Source organism: Notothenia rossii (assembly GCF_949606895.1).
Source record: "Notothenia rossii genome assembly, contig: scaffold_632, whole genome shotgun sequence".
In the NCBI taxonomy this organism is placed as follows: domain Eukaryota; kingdom Metazoa; phylum Chordata; class Actinopteri; order Perciformes; family Nototheniidae; genus Notothenia; species Notothenia rossii.
The window spans coordinates 1-15,257 of NW_027639888.1; the positions used below are offsets into that span (position 1 = coordinate 1).

At 40.0% G+C, this 15,257-nt stretch overlaps 1 protein-coding gene across 1 annotated transcript; it reads right to left on the bottom strand.

The window, feature by feature from the left end:
• Nucleotides 1-612: 612 nt before the first annotated feature.
• Nucleotides 613-14,536, bottom strand: LOC307027290 (ras GTPase-activating protein 2-like). The gene is made up of 5 exons (XM_079695503.1): nt 14,402-14,536; nt 11,082-11,290; nt 7,478-7,581; nt 6,130-6,310; nt 613-4,789 (listed from the first exon to the last, which is right to left on the bottom strand). The coding sequence occupies exons 1-5, from the start codon at nt 14,498-14,500 to the stop codon at nt 4,759-4,761; spliced, it is 624 nt and encodes a 207-aa protein (XP_079551629.1). The 5' UTR covers nt 14,501-14,536; the 3' UTR covers nt 613-4,758.
• Nucleotides 14,537-15,257: the final 721 nt, after the last annotated feature.

Genomic DNA, 15,257 nt, shown 5'->3' on the forward strand with positions numbered 1-15,257 from the left:
TGGTTATTTGAGGTTGAATCCCTTCCATCCAACCCACACTTTAATTCATATGTCAAACAAACTGTGGGGGGGCAATTAAAAACCAAATACTGAACTGTGTTACACGAAGGTTATCACCGCCTCCAACAGCAACAAACCTCAAGCTACGTTTAACATTTTAAAACCGCTGTTAATCTCTTTAAGATATAAAAATAAGACTTGGTTTTTGTTTTAATGGTCGTGTAAATCCAGAAAGTCAAAAAAAAAAAGCCCCATTTTGTTAATATATTGTTCGTTGCTAAGAGGCTTTTTACAAAAATACTATGTCCTGCTGAATCTAACGTTTTAAAACCACTGTCAATCTCTTGAGGATGTACAAAGAAGACTTGTGTTTTATTTGAATAGTTGTGTAAATCCAGAAAGTCAAAAAAAAAAAAGCTCCATTTTGGAAATATATGGCTCACTGCTAAGAGGTTCTTTAGAAAATATGTCAAAAATATAACATTTATCCAGAAAACAGCACACTAAATCTCATGAAATATAAAACTCACCCATTTTCCAACCAGCTTTTCTGTGGAGTTAGTCTTAATCTTTTTAATGCGAGCTCAGACACGGCAGGAAATATGAGACGCGTTGGCAAAGTGTTTTTATTGTAAATTGTTTCAAATGGACATTGGAAAGACCTTGTATGGAAAATAAAACATGTAATGTGTATAAAAACAGACACAGACTTTGTACCGTGGAGACATTCAGAAGCGATGTGAAGATGTGCCGAACAGGAAGAAGCTTTCTCTTATTTCAGAAAAACTTCCCGTTAGGATTGTTTGCTGTACTCCCGCTCAACAGATGTCCGCTGATTGAGAGGAGACTTGATTTGTAAACCCTGACATTATTATTTGTTCTTAATTCAAACCTTAACTTCTTGCTTGTGTGGTTAACATCAGAAACACACATCAGACGGCTGCTTCTAACGTTCCTCTGATCAAAGCACGTCGCTTTTCAGTTTGGCTTTATTATGATGTGAGACGCTGACAAACGGGTTTCTTATTTCACGGACACAAATGCATGAAGAATCCCTTATTCAAATCAGAAAAAGCACAACTAACTGACCAAGTGAATGGAAATTAAACACCGTAACATGTTCGCCATCTTCTGAACAATAGCACACAACCAGAGGACATCAAACGCTGCTTCACTGGCTCTTATTAAAACCAGCAATGGAGTTGACATGCAAGCTTTTACAATAAATAACAATAACTTTATGCCATGAATTGCGGTTGAAATTTGGTCCAGAGTCATTTTGTTCAACCTTAAATCTTTCCACGAGTATAGGCAAAGATTCACTTCCTGTCATCAATCATTTTGGCTCCGATTAGGCAGTTTATTTACCTACAACCTGCATGTGGACACTCATTGCTAGCTGTTGGACATTTCTCACAGTTTTCACTTCAAACTGCGTTCATTTAAAAACAGCTGGCAGATACAAACACACAGTCAGTAAAGGGACACAAACCTCAAAGAAGCTGCAGACACTGAACAAGGTACCGCGACGAGATAGCAACACATGAAATCAGTTTAAAAAAAAAAAAAATACAAAACATTTCTAGAAAAATATATTGTTAAATACACAACACATGCACATTTTAGAAATATATGACGCACCAAAGACAGAACAAATCATTTCCACAGGCAAAAAAAACACACGGTTAAGCGTGTATCATCAGCATCAAAATGTTCCAACTCTTGTCGTTAAAATAAATTCAAGTTTCTTCTTCTGTATCTTTCAACACTTCATTGTTCAAATGATGGGGGGGAAAAGACAAAACCACGATTGAGTCGAAGCTCTGATTGTTCATCACTTTCTCCGGCTCAAAAATATTTATTGATTAACTAACGGCATTTTAAAACTTCTTAAAATGTGCTGGTTACACCCTAAGATGTGTCTGTTTGTATCATGTCAGGGGAACAATCTTCTTTTGATTTTAAGACATGATGGTTGGCTCTTATACGTTATGATAAGCATTATATTTGACAGCTTCGACAGTAGATGCAACCCTACTTCTGCAAAATATGATTGTGAGGATGACACTAGGACATGGGTCACATAAAGAGCATGTGTATCAACTTCAATAAATGCATTTTTTTTTTAAACTTTACAACACATACTTTTCTTCATGGTTTTGGCAGTTTTACCTACGGTGGCCTAGAGGTGCAAACGCGAACAACGGACCAAAACACGCTGCATCGTCAGAAAAGGTGCAAATAAAAAACACACCAAAAGTGCCAAAACACGTGCAAAGGAAAAACATCTTCACCAACATGAGAACACATGCGCAGCGTTTAGAAAACATTTGGCGAAACATGCGTCTACCAAAAGCGCTGCAAATATAAAAAAAAAAAAGCAAGAAGCTCAAAGCTGGGCAAAAACGGGGACACGAAAAAGTGACGCACAGAGCTGGGACAGGAGAGCTTAATGACGTTCTGGGATTATAATGTTGGCTAACTGTCACCGTTGTTGGAAGCTTACCTAAAATGTAAGATTTATTGGTTTAATTTAACAATGTGATCACATGATTGCTTCTGATATTATTGCCGATCTGTTGTAAGCTAGCAAGCTAACATAGCTAGTCATTTCAAATATAGTGACAAACCACTTATAGACTAACTCTGGCCGTTTCTCAATCGCGAGGATGCTTGCTTGGTAGCACATCTCTTCCGAGTCACGTCCTTCAGAAGCTAGGCAAAAATCCTTCCTGGCATTCGGAAAACGAAGAGTGGAACAGGCTAGCAAGTGTGCAGGTGTGAGTCATATGAGAGGCCCCGCCTTACATTTTCCGCCACAGATTTGGGGAAATTGGTCCGTGCGCAAAGCATTGTGGGGATTTGAAGGACGCAAAGTCTACCCATGTGCAGCCTCGAAATTACCCCCAAACCAAGGACGCGGCCTCGGTGGAATTCCAAGTATGCTGGAAATTGGAACAATCCTTCGGCAGCACTCGATGACGTAGCATCCTTAAAATATTGGCTTGGAAGCCAGTTTCCTCGCGATTGAGAAACGGTCACTGTCAACAAGCTCTCCTGTCCCAGCTGTGTGCGTCACTTATTAGTGTCCCCTGTTTTACATTGTGTTTTGAGCTTGCAGCGATTCCTAAATGCAGCACTTGAGTAAACGCCACAAATGTTTGTGAAGATATTTCTTCATTTGTATGCGTTTTGGAACATTTGTGTTTACATTATTTTTGAAAGTCCAGCGTGTTTTTCCAAATGGAAATGTTTTAGCATGTTTGCACCGTACTAAACCAACAAGAGACACATTTCAAACAAATTCTCTTAAGCCATAGGTACAAAAGCTGCTGATTTGTGTTGTGATTGTCTGGACTATTTAAGGCAGGGGTGTCAAACTCAATTTCATCACGGGCCACATTAGCATTATGGTTGCACTCAAAGGGCCGGTTGTAACTTTAAGACTATATAAATATTTAATATATATAAAATAATGTTATTGCCTCTGCATTGGATTGTTATCGGATAGGGTAATAACTCCATAATTAACTATGTCTGAAAGCAGAAGTCTAGGGCAAATAATTACAAGTCTCTTCAGTGAGAATCTCACAAAATGTTTTAAAAAGAAAAGCCAAATTCTGGAAAAACATTTGAGAAAAAAAGTGACATTTTGAAAAATAAGTCAAATTCTGAGAAAAAGTCAAATTTGAGATGCATTGTGGGACGTGTAGTTTATGGGCAACGTGCTTCTGTAAATCGGCATGTAACCGTATAATAAACATATTATATTCTTTCAGAGCTGTTGTGGGGCACATAAAATGAAGTCACGGGCCGGATTTGGCCCCCGGGCCTTGAGTTTGACACCCCTGATTTAAGGGATGATGGGGAGGTGATTTATGAATATGATTGTTCCCTCTTGTTCCTCACATAAGCCACTCCAGATATGTTGCGATGCACAGCGTACCGAAACGATTCACAATCACAGGGAAACACGACTCTACACCACCATGTGCTCTCAGGACTGCATGCTCGCCTTAAGTCACTAAAACAAGGATATTTTAGCAAAAAAAAACAAACACAGAAACCAAATATATATATATATATATAATTTTCTCCATTTGAAAACATTTGTATTCAAAATACATTTTTTTTTTTCTTCAAGTCAAACCTATGAAATCGTCTTTGGTCAAGAAAAATATCTTAAAATCTACAGGCTTTAAATGTTATTGTACACGAATGATTAAACAGACAAACGGATCATGAAACTGATCAAATTGGGGAGAGTTGATACCAAGTATCGAATCATTTCCATTTGGAGAGGTCCAAATATTTAAAGTGCTTCTGCATTATTCCCTCAGCATTTCATGTGAAAGAAACATCCATCAAAGTAAGGCAGATCGGTTTCCTCTACTCAACTGTCCTCGGAAAATATTTATACACTTTTGTTCAGAGCAAGGACACTAAGAGAGGATAAAAGGGGGGACACATAGAGGACCATAATCCACAAAGATGATTTTTAAATCAACTTTTAAAGAGGTGGTGTCAGAGCAAAACCGTATGAGATTTGGGAGAGCATCATTAAAAAATAAAAATGGGTGAATAAAAGAAATTAGCAGCCTATTCACACACCAGGTAATGATGCTTCTTTCACACAGCTGTAGATATCAAAGAGGACATAAATTAAGATGAGGAAAAGGGACCAGAGGGGGGGGGGGGTCGAACAAAGCAAACTTAACAGGGTGCAGAGGAGACGGTTCCGGTTCAGATCTCCTCGGGTTAGGAGGTTTTCCCAATGATGGGGTTGTCCCTGAAACAGAGAGAATACAAAAGGTAACTTATCTGGTTGGTAGAATCCATGTATGGTTCCTTCTTTGGATTTTCCGTTTTAAATCCGAATAGGAAAAACTAAACACCGGTGTTTTTTTTTTTTTAAACCAAAACGGAAAAACCAAAGAACGAACCATACACAGATTTGGTATGTATGTGTTCTTCAGGGTATATGCAGGAATCCTGAAGTCAAATGTAAGACCTTTTAAGACCCTCTCCATACATTTGAAGACCTCATCGCCACTTTGAGTTTTAACCGGTTACCTTGGCGACACACTTTACCTCACATTGACTATATACAGTATTTATTGTCCTTCCTCCTTATCTTCCAACCATTTGGACGCAGACTTGCATTTCCCCATGACGATGTTGCTTAGCAACCGGCGAAAACGGACCTTTGCGCGCTATCAAGCAGTGAGCGTGCGATGTCCTGTTCAGATGACGTCAAATCCAACGGGATGCCATAAATAAACTACACAGAATCACACTACACACCTACGCAATGATTACATTCAGGCAGACTGTAGAATACAACCTCTTTGGACAATTTATATACTTATTGAAAACAAGCTACAAAATGTAATACCTTGGAAAATGCCGTTTAATACTTTTTAATAGCCTTAATTTTCGCTAAATTGATTTATCAACTTTTAATACTTTTTAAGACCCCGCGGACCCCCTGAGGAAGAATAGCGAACGCTCATGCTAATGCTAATCCTAATAATGAATAACAATCTGTGTGTAAACAGGTATGGCTGCTCGATTGCAGTCACTGGAATGAACAAGGCAGTGTGAAGTGGCAGTTCACTGTGTCTGTTACTTCATGTTATCCTCTTCGACATGAAAACATTTCAAAATGATCAAATCAAACTGTTTTGCACTGGTTTCCCCCAAAACATATGTATGCATATATTCTACATTTCCGATCCAATTAGCTAATGGGGAAAAAACGAAATGTTCGTTTCAATCAAATTTATATTTTAAAAGTTAGGCTGCTATAGTCCTTGAGTTGGCATAGCATCCTTAAGTCCAAGTGGATATTTGTGCAAAAGTAAAGAAAATTCTCTCAAGGCGTTCCTGAGATTTAACGTTCACTAGAGTCGGAGACAACTAAATATTCAACAAGCTATTCTCTAAATTCACACACACCACACAAACACCTCACACACACTTTCATATTTACCTCTAAGGCAAGGAAACATGCCTCTCCTATCCTGGTAATGCACTGACTTTAGAGACTATATTCTTCATACAAATGTAACAAAGTAAATGTGATATGTTTCTACCACTGCTGGTATTACAGTACAGATTTGAACTCACATGCTCCCGTACTGCGCAGCGGTGTCGCTGCGGATGTTGTGCTGCCTCTGAAGTTCCTCCATGATGTTTCTGAGCTGCTTCAGGGTCTGAAAGGTCTCTTTGGGTTCCTGAATGGTGAACTTGGAGTAATCCTCCTGCTCCCTCTGAGGCCCCTGGTACACCGCCATGCTGGCACACGCATCTGCAGAGAGGGAACCAAGCATTATAGCATCATTATAGCAGCATTATAGCAGCATTATAGCAGCATAATAGCACCATATAGCATCATAATATCATAATAGCACCATATAGCCTCATAATAGCATCATAATAGCACCATATAGCCTCATAATAGCATCATAATAGCACCATATAGCATCATAATATCATAATAGCACCATATAGCCTCATAATAGCATCATAATAGCACCATATAGCGTCATTATAGCATCATAATAGCACCATATAGCCTCATAATAGCACCATATAGCCTCATAATAGCACCATATAGCCTCATAATAGCACCATATAGCCTCATAATAGCACCATATAGCATCATTATAGCAGCATTATAGCAGCATAATAGCACCATATAGCATCATAATATCATAATAGCACCATATAGCCTCATAATAGCATCATAATAGCACCATATAGCCTCATAATAGCATCATAATAGCACCATATAGCATCATAATATCATAATAGCACCATATAGCCTCATAATAGCATCATAATAGCACCATATAGCGTCATTATAGCATCATAATAGCACCATATAGCCTCATAATAGCACCATATAGCCTCATAATAGCATCATAATAGCCTCATATAGCATCATTATGGCCTCATATAGCATTATAGCACCATATAGCCTCATAATAGCACCATATAGCATCATATAGCATCACATAGCCTCATAATAGCAACACATAGCATCATATAACCTCATAATAGCCTCATATAGCATCATAATAGCACCATATAGCCTCATAATAGCATCTTATAGCATCTTATAGCATCTTATAGCACCATATAGCATCATTATAGCCTCATATGGCATTATATAGCATCATAATAGCACCATATAGCATGATTAATATCATCATTGCTGCCTATTTTACCATTTTCATCCCTGCTTTTATTTATTTGATGCTTTTCATGTTTTTTTGCAGAGCACTTTTGCCCCAACACTGCTTTTGCACGTGCAACCATAAATCACTAAAAGGTCACGAACTCTGACAAAGACGTAACGCTCCAGGAATCCAAGGTGTTTTGGGGCAGCTTTATGTGGCGTGCAATCCTCAGATCATCACTCACACTTCTACTAACAAACAGAGGATATTTCCTGAACAGAACACACACTGACCCTCCATGTTCTGCAGCTTGGCATCATTTGCGGAGAGCAGGGAGAAGATCCTCTCCGTCTCGCGGTCACAGTCGATGTCCAGCTGCAGGTTGGCCAGCACGGTGCTGAGAGAGGAGAGAGCAACAAGTGTAAGAGGATCTCACACACAGGGGAGGGGGGGTCACTGAGACCACCTGAAAGCACATGTGGGGAGAGAAGACATTGATAGATAAACCCTAAATTATAAAAGTTTGCCGTGGACAGTAAGAGAGCCTAAGGATAAATCAGTTATTTTGGCATGTTTGGGTTCAGAGTGCCTTTTATTGGAGCTAGAGTTTTGAAACGAGGAGATAAAAGGGGATGGCATCGCTGTTGAGTTATCCAGCCATCCTGGGATTCCTTTTTTTTTGGTATTTCTCTACCATAATCTGAGATATTCAATATTTGAATTTGTTGAGATAAAAACAGAAATCCAGTTGAGCCCTGCTTGTGCTTTTATGAGCTAAATAATTAAGAAAATGTGAGGAAAATACTCCAAAAACTAAACAATCTATTTTTCAATGACACACTGACTTAAAGGGCACCCGTCATGCTATTTCTAGGCAATAGCATAGGTCTCAGATATATACAAATATATAAAAAACATGTCTATGAAGTGTTTTGCTCAAAATACCAAACAGTTTCTAGCCATGCCTCATATCCCTCTATTTCACTTCCTGTTTCAAAAGTGCTGATTAGGGTATAAAGCTTTAAAAAAAAAAAAAAAAAAAAAAAAAAAAAAAAAAGGAGGGGTCTGAGCTCATGCGGGACCCGGCAGCTACTGTCTAAACTAAATGCTGCCGTGATGAAACACCATATCATGGATTATCAAGGATTATCTCTGAAACAGTATGGAGCTCAAAGGCTTTCTCTCTTGCCGGTTATACCACAAGGTGAGTTCCTTTTTACTTCCTGCTTCTTCACACACATGCTCTCCAGTACAGGTTAGCTCTGAGTGTTAGCGATGCTAATGTAAACACAGACCATATTACGTCCAAAACAGTCGGGCATTGTTTCTGATAGCAACGTTTCTGATAGGGCCGTGGGTCCACATTTCAGATATTACGTCATATCGGACACAAATCTGGATCAGCTCCGTTGTTCCCCCGTTTTTAGAGATTTGGGTACAGAGGAAAAGAGAGAGGGTTTTATTTTCTGACGCTGCGTGAGTTCCCCGACACACCAGGGACACATGTTTATGTATCAAAGACATCAAAACGTGCATTTTGCATGATAGGTCCCCTTTAAAGCATATCCAGGAGAAATATGGCGTTTCTCTCCTGAATTAAGATGCAAACGAATAGAAAGTGCAGTCAAACACCTGTGGATACAAACTAAATAAGCTTTTTAAAAAGAAGCAAGAAGAATTTCACACTCACATAAAGTGTCTTTATTAAGAGCGTTGAGCTTGGTTCGCGTTAATGTTGATCCTTATCTGTCAAATGAACTCTTTCTACCCGATACGAGTGTTTTCTCCTACCTCTCTGATCTTGGCCAAGTGTTCATTTGGCAGCTATTTTGAATTGTGTCTGAGTAAGAAAATATGAGACAGTTGAAAGATAACGTATCTCGGTGCAGGTGCCGGTGACTCACGTTGTTAATTAAAGGGGACCTATCATGCAAAATGCACCTTTGTACGTCTTGTATACATGAATATGTGTCCCCGGTGTTCCAGGGAACTCACCAAGTGTCAGAAAACACAACCCTCTCTATTTTCCTCCTTAGCCAAATCTCTAAAAAAGGGGCTGCAACGGATCTGAAAAAAACGGATCCAAATTTCAACACTTTTCTACGTCACAAAGAGGTGCTCCGCTTATTGGTCAACTCTCCACCTATCAAGGGAATGAGCCAAGGCCACGTGCATTGCCAAACCTCTCATTCGCATATACTGTAGGACGGATTTCCGTCCATTTGGCTATTCAAATGTTAACCAAACGGACAGACTTCCGTGCACATCAGCGGCTGTCGGATTAAAACAGTTTAATGCACTTTTAACACTCACGTACCCAGGATTCCTGCTCCTTTCCTGGGTTACAAAGTGAGGGGAGTACCTGTCCTCTGGGTGCGCTCTGTGGGGGGGGGGGGTATCGCAGCCTGCTTCTCTCTGCCTGCCTGTCGCTGCGCTCTGCCTCTATCCACACAACTTTCCCCGCCTTTCAGAGACTTATTGCTGGGTCAAACTCTAAGTTACAAACTGTACACATTGCATTCTTGCTAATTAGCCCAAATATCAACCTAATAAGTAGCAAGCATCGTAACAAACAGAGTAAAATAAATAGGGACAACAGCTTGTCAACCATACTTGCCAACCTTTAGACCTCAGAAATCCGGAGCATTTCAAAATGCAAAATTGGGGGGGGGGGGGGGGGTGCTAGTGGAGCGCCGGAGGTGTTAGATTAACATTAACATGCTTATTGTAGTTGTAAGTGCACTGCCTTGCGGCCTGTAGCACCGTCATTGATGGAGCATATGTGTGGGCTGGACCTGTATTTTACAGGAAAGGAGTGAGCAGTAGAGTAGTTGTCGATTCTTGTTCTGTTTTCTGTGAATATCTGCCTCACCCTCTAGACTTTGAGTTGGGCGCGCTACTAAAGAGACGTGTTACCATGGAAACCAAACAATGGTGTTGCTGTATTAAAGTCTGAGTGGAAACAGTCGTGTGTAAATCTGATTTTGTCAGAAATCGGGAGAAATGCGGGAGAAATATGACCCCGGGAGGAAACCGGGAGAGGGCAATGATATCGGGAGTCTCCCGCGGAAATCGGGAGGGTTGACAAGTATGTTGTCAACTAACCATTCAGAAACGTCCTGCTGCAACCGAGATGTTTGCACCTCCACCAAAACCTCCGCTGCTTCAGGGTCAGTTTCTGGATCAAATTGATAATGAACACATGCATTGCTCTGAGATGACATGTTTATTCCACACTCGTAATCACAGCAAACGTGGTAACGTGACTCTCGCTGGCTCATGCCCCCCTCTTTTGCAGGGGGGCGTGGTGAGCTGCTGCTCAGAATTTTCAAAGACAGGCTTGTGGAATAGAGCAAAATTGAGTGAAATGAGGCATGGCTAAAAAATGATCCGTTTGGTATTTTGAAAAATAAAATGTATAAATATACCTTGTATAGGTATGCTCATACACTATATCATTTAAATATAGCATGATAGGTCTCCTTTAACTCTTTATACCTGATATGAGTGTTTTCTTTATATCTCTGAAATTGACCCTGTGTTCATTTGGGCAGCTATTAAGTCTTAGTATTATTTAAAAAAAGATACTTTGGCGATAACATATCTCCGTGCAGGTGCCGGTGACTCACGCTAAAGTTTCATTTAAAAGGTTTTCTCTCAGTGATTGTTAAATGTTTTTTGCTTGTTTTTCATGTACCGTGTCCTGATATGTGTCCATATTGATGTTACACATTGAGCTGCAAGGCACATTTCAGACTTGATCTGCTAGTATTATCGTATCATTAATTAAACCTTTCTACCCGATATGAGTGTTTTCTTTACATCTCTGATTTTGGCAGCTATTAAGTCTTAGTATTATAAAGAGATAACATATCAGTGCACGTGCAGATGACTCACGTGGTGCAGGGCTTGCAGCCGGGGGCGCCGCTGCTCGAGCTCCTGCAGCAGTGCCAGAATCCCCCGCTGTAGTTTGAGGGGTGGAAGGAGGAGAAGCGGCCCTCGTTGCAGCGACTGACCGGGCCGAGCACCTCCAGCCACTCGCCGGCCTCCACGCAGTTCCCCGCCTGCACGTACAGCAGCTTCTCGCAGTGCACCACCTGGAACATCTGACGCCACACAAACCACAGTCAGGTCAACAGGGTGTGAATGTTTTCGTACCGCTACAGTTTAATGTGAAAAGAGTAGAGCTGCTACGATAACTTATAGAAATATAATCAAGTGGAGTAAATCCACAAGCTACCCTGCAGTACACAAAGTCATTCTAACTAGCTGCACCTTTACCAGCTTTGAGAACACTTTCATGATCAATCATTATAAAACATATCATATCTATTATTCTGAAATGGACCAATCTGCAGGATGACTACTTTTACTTTTGGAACTATCTACAGTTTTATGTAAATATAATAGAGCTGCTCGACAACTCAAACCGAGAGAAAAATAACAATTTTGATAATGTATTTAAGAGGAAATATTCTGCCCATTTTCAGTATGTAGTGTCTCTACTTTAAAGAGTCCTCTCCTGCTGATGTTCAGGTGTATATCAGTGTGTAGTGTCTCTACTTTAAAGAGTTCTCTCCTGCTGATGTTCAGGTGTATATCAGTATGTAGTGTCTCTACTTTAAAGAGTCCTCTCCTGCTGATGTTCAGGTGTATATCAGTATGTAGTGTCTCTACTTTAAAGAGTCCTCTCCTGCTGATGTTCAGGTGTATATCAGTATGTAGTGTCTCTACTTTAAAGAGTCCTTTCCCGCTGATGTTCAGGTTCATATCAGTATGTAGTGTCTCTACTTTAAAGAGTCCTTTCCCGCTGATGTTCAGGTGTATATCAGTATGTAGTGTCTCTACTTTAAAGAGTCCTCTCCTGCTGATGTTCAGGTGTATATCAGTATGTAGTGTCTCCACTTTAAAGAGTCCTCTCCTGCTGATGTTCAGGTGTATATCAGTATGTAGTGTCTCTACTTTAAAGAGTTCTCTCCTGCTGATGTTCAGGTGTATATCAGTATGTAATGTCTCTACTTTAAAGAGTCCTCTCCTGCTGATGTTCAGGTGTATATCAGTATGTAATGTCTCTACTTTAAAGAGTCCTCTCCTGCTGATGTTCAGGTGTATATCAGTATGTAGTGTCTCTACTTTAAAGAGTCCTCTCCTGCTGATGTTCAGGTGTATATCAGTATGTAGTGTCTCTACTTTAAAGAGTCCTCTCCTGCTGATGTTCAGGTGTATATCAGTATGTAGTGTCTCTACTTTAAAGAGTCCTCTCCTGCTGATGTTCAGGTGTATATCAGTATGTAGTGTCTCTACTTTAAAGAGTCCTCTCCTGCTGATGTTCAGGTGTAAATCAGTATGTAGTGTCTCCACTTTAAAGAGTCCTCTCCTGCTGATGTTCAGGTGTATATCAGTATGTAGTGTCTCTACTTTCAAGAGTCCTCTCCTGCTGATGTTCAGGTGTATATCAGTATGTAGTGTCTCTACTTTAAAGAGTCCTCTCCTGCTGATGTTCAGGTGTATATCAGTATGTAGTGTCTCCACTTTAAAGAGTCCTCTCCTGCTGATGTTCAGGTGTATATCAGTATGTAGTGTCTCTACTTTAAAGAGTTCTCTCCTGCTGATGTTCAGGTGTATATCAGTATGTAATGTCTCTACTTTAAAGAGTCCTCTCCTGCTGATGTTCAGGTGTATATCAGTATGTAGTGTCTCTACTTTAAAGAGTCCTCTCCTGCTGATGTTCAGGTGTATATCAGTATGTAGTGTCTCTACTTTAAAGAGTCCTCTCCTGCTGATGTTCAGGTGTATATCAGTATGTAGTGTCTCTACTTTAAAGAGTCCTCTCCTGCTGATGTTCAGGTGTATATCAGTATGTAGTGTCTCTACTTTAAAGAGTCCTCTCCTGCTGATGTTCAGGTGTATATCAGTATGTAGTGTCTCTACTTTAAAGAGTCCTCTCCTGCTGATGTTCAGGTGTATATCAGTATGTAATGTCTCTACTTTAAAGAGTCCTCTCCTGCTGATGTTCAGGTGTATATCAGTATGTAGTGTCTCTACTTTAAAGAGTCCTCTCCTGCTGATGTTCAGGTGTATATCAGTATGTAGTGTCTCTACTTTAAAGAGTCCTCTCCTGCTGATGTTCAGGTGTATATCAGTATGTAGTGTCCCTACTTTAAAGAGTCCTCTCCTGCTGATGTTCAGGTGTATATCAGTACGTAGTGTCTCTACTTTAAAGAGTCCTCTCCTGCTGATGTTCAGGTGTATATCAGTATGTAGTGTCTCTACTTTAAAGAGTCCCCTCCTGCTGATGTTCAGGTGTATATCAGTATGTAGTGTCTCTACTTTAAAGAGTCCTCTCCTGCTGATGTTCAGGTGTATATCAGTATGTAGTGTCTCTACTTTAAAGAGTCCTCTCCTGCTGATGTTCAGGTGTATATCAGTATGTAGTGTCTCTACTTTAAAGAGTCCTCTCCTGCTGATGTTCAGGTGTATATCAGTATGTAGTGTCTCTACTTTAAAGAGTGCTCTCCTGCTGATGTTCAGGTGTATATCAGTATGTAGTGTCTCTACTTTAAAGAGTCCTCTCCTGCTGATGTTCAGGTGTATATCAGTATGTAGTGTCTCTACTTTAAAGAGTCCTCTCCTGCTGATGTTCAGGTGTATATCAGTGTGTAGTGTCTCTACTTTAAAGAGTCCTCTCCTGCTGATGTTCAGGTGTATATCAGTATGTAGTGTCTCTACTTTAAAGAGTCCTCTCCTGCTGATGTTCAGGTGTATATCAGTATGTAGTGTCTCTACTTTAAAGAGTCCTCTCCTGCTGATGTTCAGGTGTATATCAGTATGTAGTGTCTCGGTTGATGATCAAATGATACATTGATAATAAATAATAGTTTTGCAGCTGATGGTGAAGTAAGTATTAGTTCCCCTTTGTGTAATTAATCAATAATGAAAATAATCAATGGTTGAAAACCCAATAAAGATGATCAAAGCGGACCGTGACAGCAGAAATAGATTTATGGAACAACATGTTTTACTTCCTGTGATTCATAACGCTTCACTTTGACACATTGCAGGAGATTTAGCATCAGATTTGTTTGCATGTCCGTACTCCTCCAACACGACTTTCCAGGTAAAAAGGAGTGAAAATACCTCCATCTGTGAGTGTTCATTAAAAAGGGGCCATGCTTTGAGAGTGATGAATGGTTGGGTGTCTCGGGGGATCGGCTTACATTTTTGCGGTTAAAGGCACTTTCATCCAGTTTCTCCACAGCCTGGATGTTTTTCACATTGATGGTGCAGAGGGCTTCTTTCCCTAAAAAAGCAAACATGTAAAAAATGAAACTAGAATAATACAAAGTCAGAGGTAAGAACAACCCATGTGTGCTGTACAGTGTAGTTGTAAAAGCTCTCAAATACAAGAAGGCGTAGGTCTATTTTTACAACCACAGTGCTTTAAATATATATATGTTTTGGGTAATTTCTGAAAGATCCATCCAGAATAGTAAAAGCTATTTGCAAGATCCACAATTTAACGTTTGATGAGTTCTCTCAGACTAAATGGCAGGTTAGTAACATTTTTAAAAGTGCATTTAACGCTGTAAAACGTTCCCATAGTCCAGTTCGCTGCAGGAATGGAGCGCTCAGAAAGCTTCCTGCTGATCTAAACCGTATCATATGGATCATATACATTTTATAAGACATTTTGAGTTATAACTGTTCACACTGCAGGGTGTCTTCGAGTCTCTGGGAAAACCCATATCCAAAAACCTCCAGAGAGCAATAAGAGGGAATATGCAGGAACCCTGAAGTCAGATGTAATTCCCTTTAAGACCTTTTTTAAGACCCTTTCCATACATGTTAAGACCTCATCGCCACTTCGAGTTTGAACCGGTTACACACTTTACATCACATTTACTATATACAGTATTGATTTTCCTTCCTCCTTATCTTCCAACCATTTGGACGCAGACTTGCATTTCCCCATAACGATGTTGTTTAACAACCGGTGTAAACGGACCTTCGCGCGCTATCAAGCAGTGAGCGCGCGATGTCCTGTTCAGATGACGTCAAATCCAACGGGAGGCC